At 48.9% G+C, this 18,310-nt stretch overlaps 1 protein-coding gene across 2 annotated transcripts in view; it reads left to right on the top strand.

Annotated features, from left to right (window-relative positions):
- The window catches only part of PSME4 (proteasome activator subunit 4), a 2,155,241-nt gene that overhangs the window by 317,096 nt on the left and 1,819,835 nt on the right, over positions 1 to 18,310 (top strand). For both annotated transcript variants that reach the window (XM_086927646.1, XM_086927645.1), the window contains one exon: positions 13,126 to 13,218. In XM_086927646.1, the coding sequence (XP_086783772.1) occupies positions 13,126 to 13,218 (93 nt within the window). The remainder of the gene's footprint in view (positions 1 to 13,125; positions 13,219 to 18,310) is intronic.

Raw genomic sequence — 18,310 nt, 5'->3', positions numbered from 1 at the left:
AATTGCCGCCCTAAGTGCGCTGGGGATGCCCAGACGTGGGTCCCAGGCACTCCACACCACTTGGAGTCAAGCTAGCCGGGCTGATGAGAGGTGTTACCTCGAAACCGGTCCGGTCCTCGGATGCTTGATTCCGTTCTGGGAAGGACATGGCTTTTGTAGTTCGGACTGGACTGTTCCCATGGGGCAACAGGGTCAGAGCTGATTTGCATATCGCCATTGTCTAACCCAGGGTGGTGTGGAGTGCAAAAAAACGATGGATTTGGGCCCAGATCTTTTGACTGGGGGAATGTGTGACATTGATCCACATTCGGTCCATCACTTGTTGTTTTTGCAATTGCCGCCCTAAGTGCGCTGGGGATGCCCAGACGTGGGTCCCAGGCACTCCACACCACTTGGAGTCAAGCTAGCCGGGCTGATGAGAGGTGTTACCTCGAAACCGGTCCGGTCCTCGGATGCTTGATTCCGTTCTGGGAAGGACATGGCTTTTGTAGTTCGGACTGGACTGTTCCCATGGGGCAACAGGGTCAGAGCTGATTTGCATATCGCCATTGTCTAACCCAGGGTGGTGTGGAGTGCAAAAAAACGATGGATTTGGGCCCAGATCTTTTGACTGGGGGAATGTGTGACATTGATCCACATTCGGTCCATCACTTGTTGTTTTTGCAATTGCCGCCCTAAGTGCGCTGGGGATGCCCAGACGTGGGTCCCAGGCACTCCACACCACTTGGAGTCAAGCTAGCCGGGCTGATGAGAGGTGTTACCTCGAAACCGGTCCGGTCCTCGGATGCTTGATTCCGTTCTGGGAAGGACATGGCTTTTGTAGTTCGGACTGGACTGTTCCCATGGGGCAACAGGGTCAGAGCTGATTTGCATATCGCCATTGTCTAACCCAGGGTGGTGTGGAGTGCAAAAAAACGATGGATTTGGGCCCAGATCTTTTGACTGGGGGAATGTGTGACATTGATCCACATTCGGTCCATCACTTGTTGTTTTTGCAATTGCCGCCCTAAGTGCGCTGGGGATGCCCAGACGTGGGTCCCAGGCACTCCACACCACTTGGAGTCAAGCTAGCCGGGCTGATGAGAGGTGTTACCTCGAAACCGGTCCGGTCCTCGGATGCTTGATTCCGTTCTGGGAAGGACATGGCTTTTGTAGTTCGGACTGGACTGTTCCCATGGGGCAACAGGGTCAGAGCTGATTTGCATATCGCCATTGTCTAACCCAGGGTGGTGTGGAGTGCAAAAAAACGATGGATTTGGGCCCAGATCTTTTGACTGGGGGAATGTGTGACATTGATCCACATTCGGTCCATCACTTGTTGTTTTTGCAATTGCCGCCCTAAGTGCGCTGGGGATGCCCAGACGTGGGTCCCAGGCACTCCACACCACTTGGAGTCAAGCTAGCCGGGCTGATGAGAGGTGTTACCTCGAAACCGGTCCGGTCCTCGGATGCTTGATTCCGTTCTGGGAAGGACATGGCTTTTGTAGTTCGGACTGGACTGTTCCCATGGGGCAACAGGGTCAGAGCTGATTTGCATATCGCCATTGTCTAACCCAGGGTGGTGTGGAGTGCAAAAAAACGATGGATTTGGGCCCAGATCTTTTGACTGGGGGAATGTGTGACATTGATCCACATTCGGTCCATCACTTGTTGTTTTTGCAATTGCCGCCCTAAGTGCGCTGGGGATGCCCAGACGTGGGTCCCAGGCACTCCACACCACTTGGAGTCAAGCTAGCCGGGCTGATGAGAGGTGTTACCTCGAAACCGGTCCGGTCCTCGGATGCTTGATTCCGTTCTGGGAAGGACATGGCTTTTGTAGTTCGGACTGGACTGTTCCCATGGGGCAACAGGGTCAGAGCTGATTTGCATATCGCCATTGTCTAACCCAGGGTGGTGTGGAGTGCAAAAAAACGATGGATTTGGGCCCAGATCTTTTGACTGGGGGAATGTGTGACATTGATCCACATTCGGTCCATCACTTGTTGTTTTTGCAATTGCCGCCCTAAGTGCGCTGGGGATGCCCAGACGTGGGTCCCAGGCACTCCACACCACTTGGAGTCAAGCTAGCCGGGCTGATGAGAGGTGTTACCTCGAAACCGGTCCGGTCCTCGGATGCTTGATTCCGTTCTGGGAAGGACATGGCTTTTGTAGTTCGGACTGGACTGTTCCCATGGGGCAACAGGGTCAGAGCTGATTTGCATATCGCCATTGTCTAACCCAGGGTGGTGTGGAGTGCAAAAAAACGATGGATTTGGGCCCAGATCTTTTGACTGGGGGAATGTGTGACATTGATCCACATTCGGTCCATCACTTGTTGTTTTTGCAATTGCCGCCCTAAGTGCGCTGGGGATGCCCAGACGTGGGTCCCAGGCACTCCACACCACTTGGAGTCAAGCTAGCCGGGCTGATGAGAGGTGTTACCTCGAAACCGGTCCGGTCCTCGGATGCTTGATTCCGTTCTGGGAAGGACATGGCTTTTGTAGTTCGGACTGGACTGTTCCCATGGGGCAACAGGGTCAGAGCTGATTTGCATATCGCCATTGTCTAACCCAGGGTGGTGTGGAGTGCAAAAAAACGATGGATTTGGGCCCAGATCTTTTGACTGGGGGAATGTGTGACATTGATCCACATTCGGTCCATCACTTGTTGTTTTTGCAATTGCCGCCCTAAGTGCGCTGGGGATGCCCAGACGTGGGTCCCAGGCACTCCACACCACTTGGAGTCAAGCTAGCCGGGCTGATGAGAGGTGTTACCTCGAAACCGGTCCGGTCCTCGGATGCTTGATTCCGTTCTGGGAAGGACATGGCTTTTGTAGTTCGGACTGGACTGTTCCCATGGGGCAACAGGGTCAGAGCTGATTTGCATATCGCCATTGTCTAACCCAGGGTGGTGTGGAGTGCAAAAAAACGATGGATTTGGGCCCAGATCTTTTGACTGGGGGAATGTGTGACATTGATCCACATTCGGTCCATCACTTGTTGTTTTTGCAATTGCCGCCCTAAGTGCGCTGGGGATGCCCAGACGTGGGTCCCAGGCACTCCACACCACTTGGAGTCAAGCTAGCCGGGCTGATGAGAGGTGTTACCTCGAAACCGGTCCGGTCCTCGGATGCTTGATTCCGTTCTGGGAAGGACATGGCTTTTGTAGTTCGGACTGGACTGTTCCCATGGGGCAACAGGGTCAGAGCTGATTTGCATATCGCCATTGTCTAACCCAGGGTGGTGTGGAGTGCAAAAAAACGATGGATTTGGGCCCAGATCTTTTGACTGGGGGAATGTGTGACATTGATCCACATTCGGTCCATCACTTGTTGTTTTTGCAATTGCCGCCCTAAGTGCGCTGGGGATGCCCAGACGTGGGTCCCAGGCACTCCACACCACTTGGAGTCAAGCTAGCCGGGCTGATGAGAGGTGTTACCTCGAAACCGGTCCGGTCCTCGGATGCTTGATTCCGTTCTGGGAAGGACATGGCTTTTGTAGTTCGGACTGGACTGTTCCCATGGGGCAACAGGGTCAGAGCTGATTTGCATATCGCCATTGTCTAACCCAGGGTGGTGTGGAGTGCAAAAAAACGATGGATTTGGGCCCAGATCTTTTGACTGGGGGAATGTGTGACATTGATCCACATTCGGTCCATCACTTGTTGTTTTTGCAATTGCCGCCCTAAGTGCGCTGGGGATGCCCAGACGTGGGTCCCAGGCACTCCACACCACTTGGAGTCAAGCTAGCCGGGCTGATGAGAGGTGTTACCTCGAAACCGGTCCGGTCCTCGGATGCTTGATTCCGTTCTGGGAAGGACATGGCTTTTGTAGTTCGGACTGGACTGTTCCCATGGGGCAACAGGGTCAGAGCTGATTTGCATATCGCCATTGTCTAACCCAGGGTGGTGTGGAGTGCAAAAAAACGATGGATTTGGGCCCAGATCTTTTGACTGGGGGAATGTGTGACATTGATCCACATTCGGTCCATCACTTGTTGTTTTTGCAATTGCCGCCCTAAGTGCGCTGGGGATGCCCAGACGTGGGTCCCAGGCACTCCACACCACTTGGAGTCAAGCTAGCCGGGCTGATGAGAGGTGTTACCTCGAAACCGGTCCGGTCCTCGGATGCTTGATTCCGTTCTGGGAAGGACATGGCTTTTGTAGTTCGGACTGGACTGTTCCCATGGGGCAACAGGGTCAGAGCTGATTTGCATATCGCCATTGTCTAACCCAGGGTGGTGTGGAGTGCAAAAAAACGATGGATTTGGGCCCAGATCTTTTGACTGGGGGAATGTGTGACATTGATCCACATTCGGTCCATCACTTGTTGTTTTTGCAATTGCCGCCCTAAGTGCGCTGGGGATGCCCAGACGTGGGTCCCAGGCACTCCACACCACTTGGAGTCAAGCTAGCCGGGCTGATGAGAGGTGTTACCTCGAAACCGGTCCGGTCCTCGGATGCTTGATTCCGTTCTGGGAAGGACATGGCTTTTGTAGTTCGGACTGGACTGTTCCCATGGGGCAACAGGGTCAGAGCTGATTTGCATATCGCCATTGTCTAACCCAGGGTGGTGTGGAGTGCAAAAAAACGATGGATTTGGGCCCAGATCTTTTGACTGGGGGAATGTGTGACATTGATCCACATTCGGTCCATCACTTGTTGTTTTTGCAATTGCCGCCCTAAGTGCGCTGGGGATGCCCAGACGTGGGTCCCAGGCACTCCACACCACTTGGAGTCAAGCTAGCCGGGCTGATGAGAGGTGTTACCTCGAAACCGGTCCGGTCCTCGGATGCTTGATTCCGTTCTGGGAAGGACATGGCTTTTGTAGTTCGGACTGGACTGTTCCCATGGGGCAACAGGGTCAGAGCTGATTTGCATATCGCCATTGTCTAACCCAGGGTGGTGTGGAGTGCAAAAAAACGATGGATTTGGGCCCAGATCTTTTGACTGGGGGAATGTGTGACATTGATCCACATTCGGTCCATCACTTGTTGTTTTTGCAATTGCCGCCCTAAGTGCGCTGGGGATGCCCAGACGTGGGTCCCAGGCACTCCACACCACTTGGAGTCAAGCTAGCCGGGCTGATGAGAGGTGTTACCTCGAAACCGGTCCGGACCTCGGATGCTTGATTCCGTTCTGGGAAGGACATGGCTTTTGTAGTTCGGACTGGACTGTTCCCATGGGGCAACAGGGTCAGAGCTGATTTGCATATCGCCATTGTCTAACCCAGGGTGGTGTGGAGTGCAAAAAAACGATGGATTTGGGCCCAGATCTTTTGACTGGGGGAATGTGTGACATTGATCCACATTCGGTCCATCACTTGTTGTTTTTGCAATATCCTATTCAGTGTCATGGAGCGTCCACCGAAACCTGTCTTCCATTTGTCTCTTAAGTGTTATCAGCAGAGTACCTGTATGTTCCCTCAGTTCCTGGTAGAGCAATGTTATAAGATGACAACCCGTTCCCGTCTTTCGTACGGTTGGTATGACTGAGTGAGTAGGAGGCTCAGATTTTACAGTGGACCATTAGGCATGGATCGTGTATCGCATCTGGTGATATGTTGGGTATTGACCTCCTGGGGAGAGCAAAGCCATCAATTGGTTGGTCGATGGTGGGAAGTTGGCCGTCTTTTAATAGGTCTCCAATAGAGTTAAGGGTGCAGTCGAGCCAGGGTGTTAGGCCTCTAGAAGAGTGGGAGGTGGGGGGGTAGGAGGGTAGGGGAGGCCCTGTAGTGGAAAGGCAGAGCATACAGGATGATGTGGCTAGTAAGGTTAATTGCCCGCCTAATGCATTTGTGTGTGACTGTCACCAGTTGTGACTGCTGGTTTAGGAAGGTTAACTCAGGCAATAGGAATCTCTGGGGGGCGGTGAATTGGCCAGAGCATGTTTCAGCCCAGTGTGCTGTGTCATGTGGTAGGCTTTGAACAAAGGCTTGCCAAGGCTGCCCCTTTTTGTGGGCAGCTGCAGTTTCTGTAGTGCTAAGTGATGCAGTTTACTGCCCCAGATAAGTTCCATGAGCAGTGTATTGAGGTCATGAAAAAAGCTGCGGGCAGGGCGATGGGTAAGTCAGGGAAGTAGTAGAAAAGGTGTGGGAGGATGATCTTTTTCGAGATGGCAAATTGTTTTCCAAAACTGGAACTGCGATTTCAGGGCTGCCAATACCCTCTTAAAGTTACCCTCAAAAGGTCAGATGGAGAGTGGTACATGTACACCGCAAGGTAGAGGACCGTGTCGCCTCTCCTGTGTAGCAGCTTCCCTCTACCACCCCCCCTCCAACAGTACCTCAATGGGTGGCAAGGTGCTGTTCAAGCGGAATGCACATGACTTTGCCCTTTTAACTTGTAGACTGGCTATACGCATGAATGAGTGCTGTGTGGTGTAGATGGGGGTGACATCTGTAGGGATGTTCTAGATGTAGATGGGTAGGTCAACCGCGTAGAGGGAGACTTTGTAGGTCGTGCCATCTAGGGCTATCCCTCAGGCCTCACCCTCTGATTGAAGGCTAGCAGCTAGGGGTTCCATTGCAAGGGCAAATAAGGGGGGCATGGGACAGCCCTGTCTAGTGACCCTTTTCGCTTGGAATGCTATGGAGATTAACCGACCCAGTCGGACTCTGTTTGTGAGGCTTGTGTAGAGTAGCCGTGTGTATGCACTGAGACTGTCGCCGATCACCAAGGAGGACCGTACCAGGGTTTAATTCCCGGCGCGGCAGGGTCTTGGGCTCAATGTCCACGGACTCGATCATTCTCGCCTCGGTGCCTACTCTAATCATGGGTCCCCACTCTTCAACTCTGGGCAATAGCTTGCTTAATCTCCACAACGGCCCTAAAAGTGCTGGGATGCCTGGTTTCACCTTGGGGGTGCCCAGTAGGGAGCATCTCACAGGGAAAGCCAGGACGGGTTCCACAGCGGTATACAGAGCCAGGATGCCTGTCAGGTGATAGTGAGCTTTACAAGTATACATACATTTACATACACATTTACATTTACAAGTAGAGCGTAGGATGCGAGAAGGGCCAGGTTACTGTCGGGCTTCGTTAGTGATATTAATATGGATTTGCGCAAGGATAGAGGCAATCTTTTTGTGTGCAGATCTTCTTCATACACCTCAGCTAGGCGGGGGTGGGGTAAGGAGGGAGCTGAGCTGAAAGTGATATAGTACTTAGCTGGAGACCATTCAGGACAGGGGTTTTATTCCGGTCTAAGGTTTGGATAGGCGGGGTGTGGCTAGCCGAGCCAAGAATTGGCCGCTTTGTAAGCATGCTCCGCCTGCCGGGAGCTCGACCCCTACGGCGGCCTGGCTGCACTGACACTCGAGCCCGCGGCTGCGGAGGCCCAAGGCGCAGGGGGCGGCTCGAACGACGGCGGATGGCGGAGCAGTGGGCTGAGGGCGGGTGCCGTCCAAACAACGATCCCCGGAGGGCCGAAACTTGCAAGGCCACGACCGCCATTTTGTGAACCGGAGTTGGAGCCTGGCGTGGAGGAGAACAGAAGCGGCTGGTGTGCTCGAGTGCCTGCATAACGCAAAAAGAGCTCGGGAGCTGTGGGTCAAGAGCGGCGGCCGTGCAAACAACGACCCTCACAGGTACGAAGGGCGAAGCTGTACCATTGGGTGGTGGCGGCTCATCAGAGTGGCTCAGAGGGGCAAGACTCGCAAGGTCCCGACCGCCATTTTGTAGACTGGAGTTGATGCCCGGCGGGGAGGAGAACAGAAGTGGCTGGTGTGCTCGAGGGACCCGCATGGCACAAAAGAGCTAGGGAACGAGGAGAGCAAACCGGGAGCCATATGGGATGCACAGCTCTACCTCGGTAGATTGGGCCACATTGTCCGCATTGCCCCTGGGAGACGTTGTAATGCAGTGTAATGCGCCGCGGGATGTGTGCACAAGCTGGTGAATAATTGTGGAAGATTAAGTCGCTGTGTTGGGTGTCTCCTCGAAGCAGTTTGTAGGACCACATTGTATCCCTGAATTTAAATGAGCAGGTGCCCGTGTGGTGGAAAGTAGGTGCCAGATAGGAGCCCCGGCCTGGCCTACGTAAGACCTGCCTTGTTGCCCATGCTAAAGGTGGAGTATATCGTACGGAGAGCTGGCGCTACTAAAGGTGATGCCCGCTCGAGATGTCCACACAAGTTAATCTGCTGCAATTTGTCCGTCAGCGGGGTACGATTTGGCACTGTGTTGTGCGCTGCTGAAGTGGAGGTGCCTGGAACTTTGAGGCTAGGCTTGACCTGCTGCTCTTCGGCCGCCTGTGAGGTGGGTGGTCATACGGGAGTAGATTTGCGGGCCCTGAGCTACCTACTGGCTTCCGGCGACATGGGCAAACCTGATACCAAGCAGCCCAAGCTGAACTTTCAGAACAAATGTTCTACGAGAAACACAGACTCTGATCCAGACACACAGAGCGACTCGCACCAAAGCTCCCAGGCAGAGGATCAAGGGGTAGACCTGCGGACACTTATGCTGGAAATGCGCTCCAGCCTGCGAAACATTGACACAAAGCTGGATACCTTGACCGAGCATTTAGACTCCGTGAAGAAACAGGTGAATACCCACGAGACCAGATTAGGCGGTCTTGAGAATAGACACACAGAATTACATGAATTCCAGGTGGAAAGCAGGGAACAATTGCTTAATATGGATAAAATGCTGGGTGTTATTAAGGCCAAGAATGATAATTTGGAGGCGAGGTCCCGAAGGAATAACCTCCGAAATACCGGAATTCTAGAGACCACAGCTATTTCCAAAATGGAGGCAATTGTATCGGACCTCTTGCATGAGCTGTTTGATCCTCACTTGTCTACAGTCTTCGTGATTGAAAGGGCTCACATGTTCCTGGGGCCGAAACCACCTGTTGGTGGAACACCAAGGCCAATCCTGGCTAAACTACTGAACTATCAAGACAGGGACCTTATTTTGCCCCTGGCGAGGGCGAAGGGACAAATAATTCATATAGGTAATACTATCGCCTTCTACCCTGACTTTACTCCAGCGGTGCAGGCGGCACCCAGAGAGTTTCTCCCAGCCAAGCGCATCCTCATGCAGGCTCAGATCCCCTATTCCCCGCTCTGTCCAGCCAAACTAAAGGTCTCGCACGATGGCACGGCCCATTACTTTACGGATGCAAAATCTGCCCTTAAGTTTGCCAAGCATGTCGGCGGGAAGAGATCTAAAACCACCGGAGCTGCTGAAGGAAACTCAGGAGGCCGGCTCAGTGACAATGATTGATTTAGTATTTGGTTTCTGCTTTGATTAATTGTAAAAGGGGTATTATGATGTGCAGATATTATATTTTGCAGAACAAAGAATAACTCTTGTTATGCTCTGCGCCCTATTGGCTTTACATAACTGGAAGTTGGGGTCTGATTGCCCTGGGGCGCATGTATGCCTGTTTTTCATGTATGTTGGTTACCGCTGAATGCCTGTCCGCATTACTCCCGGCCACCCGTTGCAGGCAGGGTAGTTCGCCGGCTTTACCTCGCCCTCATGGGAAATCTCCCTTTATTATATTTGATGTTTTCAAAGGTTAGAATTGGGAAGGGTATGCTACAACCTGATTGGGGGGGGGGGGGTTGGAGTGGGTGGAGGGTGGAGGTTGGGGATTGGTTATTTGGTTTTATGACGGCATGCTGCTACAGAAGACTTTTGAGTGTTACACTGGGGTGGGAGAGGCTGCAGGATTTAGGTGTATTGGTGTTGATTCGTAAAGGGGTGGACTGGCGAGAAGATACTGTATATATTGATCCAGAGGGGAGGTGCATAATATTACAGGGGAGGATGGGTGGCATATCAATGGTACTGGTGGCCGTGTATGGTCCAAATGTGGATTCCCCGGAATTCTTCTGCGATCTCTGGTAGCGAATTAGGGCAACTAGCTGCTGTACGGTAGTTTGGGGCGGCGACTTTAATTCCATACTGAATGACGACATCGACAGACAAGCCTCAGCTCGTGCCTTACATCCGCAGGCTAGCGCTGCAGTACAAGATGTCATGTCGGACGGTGATTTGCTGGATATTTGGTGGACTAGATATCCGCGGCTCCGGAAGGGGACGTGTATCTCTAGCCATCATAGCGCCTGGTCCTGCTTGGACTACTGGCTGGTCTCACGGGGCGTGGCTACCTGGACGCTGGAAGTGGTCCATCTGACACGTTGTTTGTCAGACCATGCCCCTTACTTGCTCAAGCTGCGCCTGCCTGGTGTACCCCTGCGTGCTTTCACTTGGCGATTACCCCCCACTCGCTTTTAGACGAGGCATTCAAGGAGGAAATACGATCCAACATTACGCAGTACTTTACTCTTAACTCCGGGTCGGTAGACACCGAAGCCTCGGTCTGGGAGGCCTTCAGGGTCGTCATAAGAGGTCAATGCTTTGCAAGGCAAGCCGGGGTGCTGAAGGCCATCAGGGGTACTATTGCTGCTTTGGAGGGACAGATAAGGGAATTAGAGCAAGAATTCGATTTGTTGAATGATTCCAATACAGCTGCACTTCTAAAGGCAAAACTACTGAAGTTTGCTGAGGAATCGCAGCGAGAGGTCAAATTCTTGGGCAAATACGCAGAGGCAAGAAGGTGTGGCGAAGGCGACCGACCGGGCCGTACGCTGGCTGGCATGATCCGTCCATCAAGGTCCACAACATTTGTACATGAGATAAACACCGCTAGCGGGGACATTATTAGGGGCCGAGCAGAGATTCTTAATGAGTTCTCCAATTTTTACTCTTCCCTCTACACTGCCACCCAGGCTTCCAGCCCGGAAGGCCTGCAGGATTTTCTAGACTCCATTGCCTTGGTATGGTTTAACAATACACATAGAGTATATATGGACCTCCCGGTTATGGTGAAATACGTGGCCTAGGTCATTAATAGTTTACCGCTTGATAAGGCCCCTTGAGTACTAATCTGTGGATGAGGGGGTTCCTCTTGGCAGTGGGCCCTGTGGAGACCACTGACATCCTTGGACCTAGGCTGACTGAGGCCTGGTAGAGAGGGGCAGGATACCTGCTCCAGACTGGGCACAGGTCTCTGCCAGGACTGGCCTGACCTCCTCTGGGACAATTTCTTCACAAGAGGTAGGATCAGTTTCCTGAGGAGGCTGACCCTCACCTTAAGTCTGGGGAGGGGAAAGGCTTCCCCCCGTTCTCTCTGTTGGAGCAGAGTGGGCCATTCTTTCAGGCTCCACTGCTCCTGAATTTCCCTGTGGTTGGACTGGGGCCCTAAGAATCACACCAACCTGCACAGGGAGGCCTAACATCTCTAGATGGGCCTTCAGTTATGCTTCAGCCCTGGCTGAAGTTTCCAAATCATTGCCCAATCTACAGATAAGTTTGGGGGCACTGCAACCCTTTTTGGGCAGTAACGACTCCCCAGCTGAGATTGACTATGGCCATGGGATGATCTGTCCTAACACCATCAGTGTTGGTCACTTGGTACATGTATCCAGGTGAAAGCTGAAGTGTGGACTCCAGTTTTCCAGTCACCATTGTGACACTCGCCCCTGTGTCCTCACAGGCTACAGCTTTCTGATCATTAATCAGAGGCTCCTGTCTGTACTTGCCCAAGGTATTGAGACTTAAAGTAAAAGCGGCAAACCCCATGCCACTATCAGAGACTAAGGTGGCCTGTGTGAGGGATCTGGCTAGGCCAGTATCTACCTCAATACCCCATGAGAACCCAACTAAGTGTGCTACTACCGCCTGGGAGACTGCTACTTGGGGCACCAGGGGGTGTTGTAATAGTAGTAGTAGGAGTAGTAGTAGTAGAATCCTTATTGTTGGCCTTGGGGCAGTTAGTCATATTTCTTGTGGCCTTGCTTTTTGCAAAACCTATGTTTGCAAAAAGCAAATCAGTGCCTCGGTTAGCCATGACAAGGCCCCCAGTGGTGGGCCCATTGGTATGAGTGAGAATAACAAAATCGTGTAAAATATGAAAGGACGTAGATAACGATAAATATGTTTTTCAAGTGAAGCCAACTAATATTTTATGTTCTAACGAGCTTGCAAAACATTTGTAGATAGACGTATATGAATAAAATAACGTTTGACAGTTGTATTCTGATCTGTACTGAATATTGCAACACCCAAATGATGAGTACCTCTTGAATAGTCCTCTTTATTTGCTGATATCTTTTGGGTAGACCCAATAGTTATTCCTCAAGAGGGCAATTTGGTATTACATATCTTCTCGGACATATTGTCCTCACCAGGATTTGAAGGGAATCTTTCTGGAAAGCATTCCATATTTACCCATAGCACGTCTGCCTGACTCTGATTTGAGAACAGTTGCGTAAGTGGGTCAAATATCCCTGCAAAATCCTGAAGGATAATAGAGCTAGTAATAATCCCACCTAGCTTTGCATCCTTTTCTCATATCATAGTAAGGTTTAGGGTGAGCTTATGAATAGCGGTAAAAATCCCATGATGGAGAAGAAAAGGTTACGTGTAATTTTAGATCTCCTTCATGGGAAATACTGAATTCATGAACAAAAAGTCCCCATGGCATGCTAAGAGCAAGAACGACTTCTTTGACAATATTAAGTCCAGACTTCTAGGGAAGCTCCAATATTAACTGCCTCTGAGCATTTACAGCTGTACTTCCTTTGATATCAGGAGTTAACATGGAGTGTTAAAGCGATATTTTAGATTTTTGGTACAGTTATTAGTCTGTTCATTCACTATGCATCTTGTTTTTTTTCAACAAGACACTGCAACAATATAAATGTGTCTAAAGATTATTTTGAAGTTTAAAAAATGTTTACATTTGTGTTTAGGGAATCTATGAAGAACTTATTAAAACCAGGTTATTCTCTTGCATAAAGTGTTCGGGAATCCCACTTTCAAGCAGAGCAGTTGGGGGATTCAATACAAATTGCTATGATGTAGACCTAGTAAGTAAACTTTCCATGGTTGCTTGCCTTTTATTTCATCCAAAGGTTTAGCCAAATGAATGAATCTTTTGATTGTTGGTGTATTCAGGGGTATATTAATACTAGGTAAGGATGTCCGGATCAGCATACAGACCACATTTCCAGTACTAATAAAGTATGCCATGCCACGGCTGGCTAATGTTTCAGAGGGCATTTTTGCCTCACCTTAATGTCACATACATGTGTACATATTCATGATCCTTCTTGTCTTTTGTTTCTTATAGGGCGGACCAAGTAAGACTGTACAAAAGCACTTGACTGGATTGTTTAATAGCATTCAGTCTTTCTACCATCCCTCAAACAATGGCCGGTGGTTGGTAAGTAATAGACATATTTGATGGTGGCAGCAGATTAAAACTTGGTAAACTGTGAAGATGTTGTAACTCTTCTTTGACTGGAAATGTTTATACTCCAGGAATTAATGCTCTCATGCCACAAATCTATAAAGATGTCTTCCAAACAAAATACTCATGTACCCCATGAAAGTTGATTGATGATAGGAAACATACTTTTATGCTTGGTACATGTTTCGTTCTTCTGAGTTTTAATGCTCTGTCATCCTAACCAATTTGACAGCATCAAGGATACTGCAATGCTTTAAAGATTCCAAAGTTTTGTAACACCTGTACCTCATATAAATTAAGTTAATAACTGTTGAAGTTAGGTGTCAGAAATTAAGTAAAGCTCTTATCTATGTATGCTATTTATCTCTAAACTTACTAAGCAGGTGGAACACAGATGTGCTGTGTTAACTGCTAGTGGTACCTGGAGAGTTTATTTCTTTGACTTGAAAATTTGTAAAAGTTTTTAAAGCCTCTATTAAGTATATATTTTCTGTTTCTTATTTCACTGTTGTTAGGCATTCATGAAATTTTGCGTAGACAGATTAAATAATTGACAGTGCCAGCATGCAGCTTTTTTTATTTTTGAGTTCTTCAACTTCTGTACCTGTGCTCATTATTTGATTAAATAGTTTTATCAGAAGAAATAACTTGTGCTTGCTACCCCGCTCTGCTTTTACGTAATTATGTAAATTGATATTTTTATCCAAATCAATGGTTCTTGACTTTTGATAAATGACGGACACAACCCCGCAATAACAATCTCACTTCATTGTGCTATTTTATTATTGCCTCCTCCATGCACATCAAGTTTTGTAGTGTAGTTCCTAAATTCCCAATAGGCTCTGCGCATTGGAATAATATACACTATAGATTTGACATAGGACTGAGGTCAGTACGTCTCTATAGAGTATATTAAACTTAATTGTGTGTGTGCCAGCTAACTCAGAGGTCACTAGAAACGTTCTCGAATAAACAAGAAGGGATTAGTCTCTGACAACCGCATAAACATGACAACTTTGTTTCCCCTATAATCAAAACAGTATCTTCAGAGTCGTGGAAACAATAGATAACTATTTTACTCAGTCAACCGTGCATGCTTCATTTCTACAGAGTTGCATAGAAATAGAGAGACAGGCGTTTCGATAAAAGGGGTTTATTGCACAGTCCTATTTCTCATGCAAGAGATATGAACTGCTACAATTGTTAGACAGAATGCGAAGTATAATGCGTATAGCGTAAACAGTAATATAAAATAATACTGTAATAGCATTGTCTTTTGCTATGACATATATAAAACTACATACATAAATAACACAGGCTAAAATACTCAACTGGTGCTTCTAAAATACGCCTACCCCAGTGACCTAACCTAGGTCTTGAAGAAGTAGGTGCTGTTTTAGCATAAGTTTTAGCTCTACCAAGATTTGCCAAAGGTTTCTCTAGGTTATAATCGGCTCCATACCTTAGAATGAGAGAGGTTGGTATATCTTTCCCTGGACTCGATTTCCCAACACCCTGCAAGGGGAGGCAGAAACACTGGAGCTGGATTCTCGGTGGGAGGATGACCACGTCAAGTTAGTGCATCAGCTGGAGAGTTGGCTTCCTTCGGTACTTGCTGTGGCGAGCTGCGTCGTGCAGGTACGTAGTTGAACTGCACCGAACCACACCGTGCTTTGCCATAGCATGTGAAGGTATAGTTATACCTTGAAGGTGTTTAGGAATGGCAGTATTGGCGTACAGTCGGACATATGAAGGTCATGAATGAACCCCTAAGGAATGGATGTTCATGCATAATAAATTAGTTTTTGGATAAAACCATATCCAAGCAAGGGGTAGTCCCTAACGGCTTAAGAGTCTGGTTTTTCAAGAACTTGTTGTGACGTAGATGAACGGATGGAAGTAACCAGGACTGTATTTCTATGCCTATATAAGGGCAATGTGAAATGTACCTATATAAGGGCATGAATCGGGTAATGCATACGGAATCTAAATCGACATACAACACCCACTCCACTTTCTTATGTACGACATTACTAAGTTTTAAACATGTTAAACCCATCTAAATCATATCTATACATGAAGTGCTAAATGCATGTCTTAAACACATTGTAATGATGTATCCAAACTAAAGCATTGGTGCTGTACCCATTAAAGCAAGTGTTCATTCAAAGCACATGTTGACATTATTGAAAAGCACACAGAATGAATCACGAAAATATACTTTTATGAAATGGCTCGTTAAATACAGAAGAAAAAATGCCGAAACCATTTCAAGTCAAATTACATAAAACTGTTTGTATGTGGACAAGGTCATATATTGTCTCTGGAAGTTTTTCAAAGAATTCTTGTTCTCTATGAATAGTTCTACTGTAAGCAGATTACTTGTGCCAAAAAGGAAAAATACAAATTTGGAAAAAAAATTAATCATAGGAAAAAGAGTTCCAAAGTTAGTACCTTGTTTTGAAAAATGAAGGTCAAATTCAAAGTCTCTCAGAACACTGTGCCAAAATCAAAAGTCAGTTTCTGATAGATACATCTGCCAGTGGATTTCTCACCTTGTAAATATCCCCTTGCATCAGCAACATTTAGAAATTCTTTTTGTAGCTTCGCGCCGACGTGGACGACGTCACAGAGGCATCGTGCGCAACTCCGCTGACGTCACCGACACCATAATAGGCCCACGCCGGCGTGATGACATCAGTTTCCTTTTTTCCACGTCGTCGACGCTAACGGTTTTCAAGGGATTGTCTGTAGCTGTATAGTAACTTTTTGTTACTTTGTGTTTCTACTGGTGTTTTCTTTGTCTTCTGTTGTGATGTCTACGAAGAAGACTGGATTTAAAGCGTGCAGAGAATGTGGCAAGATGATGTCTATCACTGATCCACACGAGTGCTGCGTTTGGTGCTTGAACTCCGATCATGACGTCGAAGATTGTCCTTCTTGTAAAAAGATGACTCCAAAGGAACTCCGGGAGAGGGAGACGAAACTCCTCGTAGCGAAGTTGAAAAAAAAAAGGATAAAAAGAGTTTGAGGTCACGAACTCGACGTTCGAGGTCGAGGTCTTGTTCGAGATCGCACTCGGAGTCGTCTTTGGCGCATGCTTTGAGGTCTTCGAGGAAGAAGCATAAGAAGAGGAGTCATGAATCTCGCCATCACTCTGAGAAAGACTCGAGTTCAAGGCCGAAGTCACATGTGAAGTTACTTCGAAAGGAAGCGGTGGCCTCGGCTTCGGAAGTACAGGTCTCTGAGGGCGAGGCTTTGCATGCGGGTTCGCCTGTGTCACCGAAGCAGTTGCCGAATCCATCCCATCCTTTTGGTCAAGAAGATGAAGGTGAAGAGGAAGAAGAAGGTGAGGGCGAGGCTTCGTTGTCTGCGGGTTCGTCGACCCCGGTGCACCAGCCTGAGGTGGAGGCCGAGGTCGAGCAGACTCCGCTCCCTCAAGAGCAACCTGGAGGCTCTTATCCAGCCTTTCCGGCTCCAGATCAAGATCCTACTGAGTTCCTGAATGCTATGTTTGGAGTTTACTCCAGGGCAATGTACCCCGCTGGTGCACCGGTTCGTCCCACGAGTCCATTAGCATTTAATCTTAGTGTCCCCCAAGCTTATGCTCCTGCGCCTTTTATGCCTTTCATGCCGGCTCAAACTTCGCATAGGCATTTCCCCGCACCGCCAAAGCCTTCGACGCCGAGGCATTGGACGCAGAATCCATCGACGCCGAATCCATCGACGCTGATACCCTCGACTCCGATGCCGAATCCGGTTCGACCTCTGATTAAGCTGCCTCTTCCGACTTCGACTTCGGCGTTGGCTCCGGCTCCGGTGGAGTCGTTCCCGGATCCGTTGACTTCGTTTATGAAGGAGAGGTCGAGGCGTGAGGCACAGAGGCTTCTGGAAGAGGAGACGTATCGTGATGAAAATTTGGAGGAAGGTGAACTGCAGGATTCGGAGGATCCTTTTGATGACCTGAGAGAGGCTAGTGTTCTTGAGCTGTCTCCTGAGTGGGATTTGGCCTCTGTATCTGACGTACCTTTTAAGGATGTGACACCGTATCACGTTGTTATAAAGAAGACTGCAGACTTGTTGAATATTATTCTGCCTACTGCTGAATACAAGTCTAACATTCTAACTGAGGTCCTTCACTCGCCTTCCTCTGTTCTTGAACCAATGCTCCTATTTAATGACGCTTTGGTCGAGCCTATTTATGAGGTGTGGAAAAAACCTCTGACAGCCCCTGCGGTTTCAAGGGCGGTTGCGAGAAGGTATAGAGTGGCACCTGGTGAACCAGAATTTTTGTCAACGCACCCCCTGCCAGAGAGTTTGGTTGTGCAGGCTGCCTGCTCAAAGAAATCTGCGGGTGCTTTTCCACAGGTTCCTGGGGAAAAAGGAATCAAGGAAGCAAGACCAGGCGGCCAAGAAAATCTTTTCCTCAGCCAGCATGGCGCTAAAGTCTACAAATGCTACTTGCCTGATGGGTAGATACATCCATGCTTTGATGGATTCCATCAAACAATTGGTGCCTAAAATTCCTGAGGACGATGAGAAGGATTTTCAGGAAGTGATTTCTGACACTCAGGCTGCGGCAAGGCAGGTAATCCAGAGTGGGCTGGACACGGCTGATTCAGTGGCGAGAGTGATGGGCTCTTCGGTGGCCACTAGGAGATCTGCGTGGTTGAAATATTCAGAATTTTCTGCGGATGTTAAGTCTGCTTTGATGGATTTGCCCTTTGATGGGTCATGATTGTTTGGAAAGAAGGCTGACGCTGCTTTAGAGCGGTTTAAAGACAGCAGAGCGACGGCAAAGTATTTGGGCCTTCAGACCAGGGGCTCTTTTGGAAAGCGATTCAGAGGATTTGGCAGATCTTCCTTTTGGGCCTACAAACAATCACAGCCGCAGCAGCAGCAGCAAAATACCCTGTACAAGTCATACAGGGGCAGACAAAGAGCTCGTCCTAGAGGTTGCCAAGCCTCCTCCTCTTCCCCTTCCCAGCCTCCTGCCAACACAGCAAAGCAGCCCTAGATCCGCCATTCCGGATCATGTGGGTCCAGTGGGGGGTCGGCTTACCCA

This window comes from Lissotriton vulgaris, chromosome 6 (genome assembly GCF_964263255.1).
Source record: "Lissotriton vulgaris chromosome 6, aLisVul1.2, whole genome shotgun sequence".
In the NCBI taxonomy this organism is placed as follows: Eukaryota; Metazoa; Chordata; class Amphibia; order Caudata; family Salamandridae; genus Lissotriton; species Lissotriton vulgaris.
The sequence above is the reverse complement of the archived record's forward strand: the minus strand, read 5'-3'. Positions and strand labels throughout refer to the sequence as shown.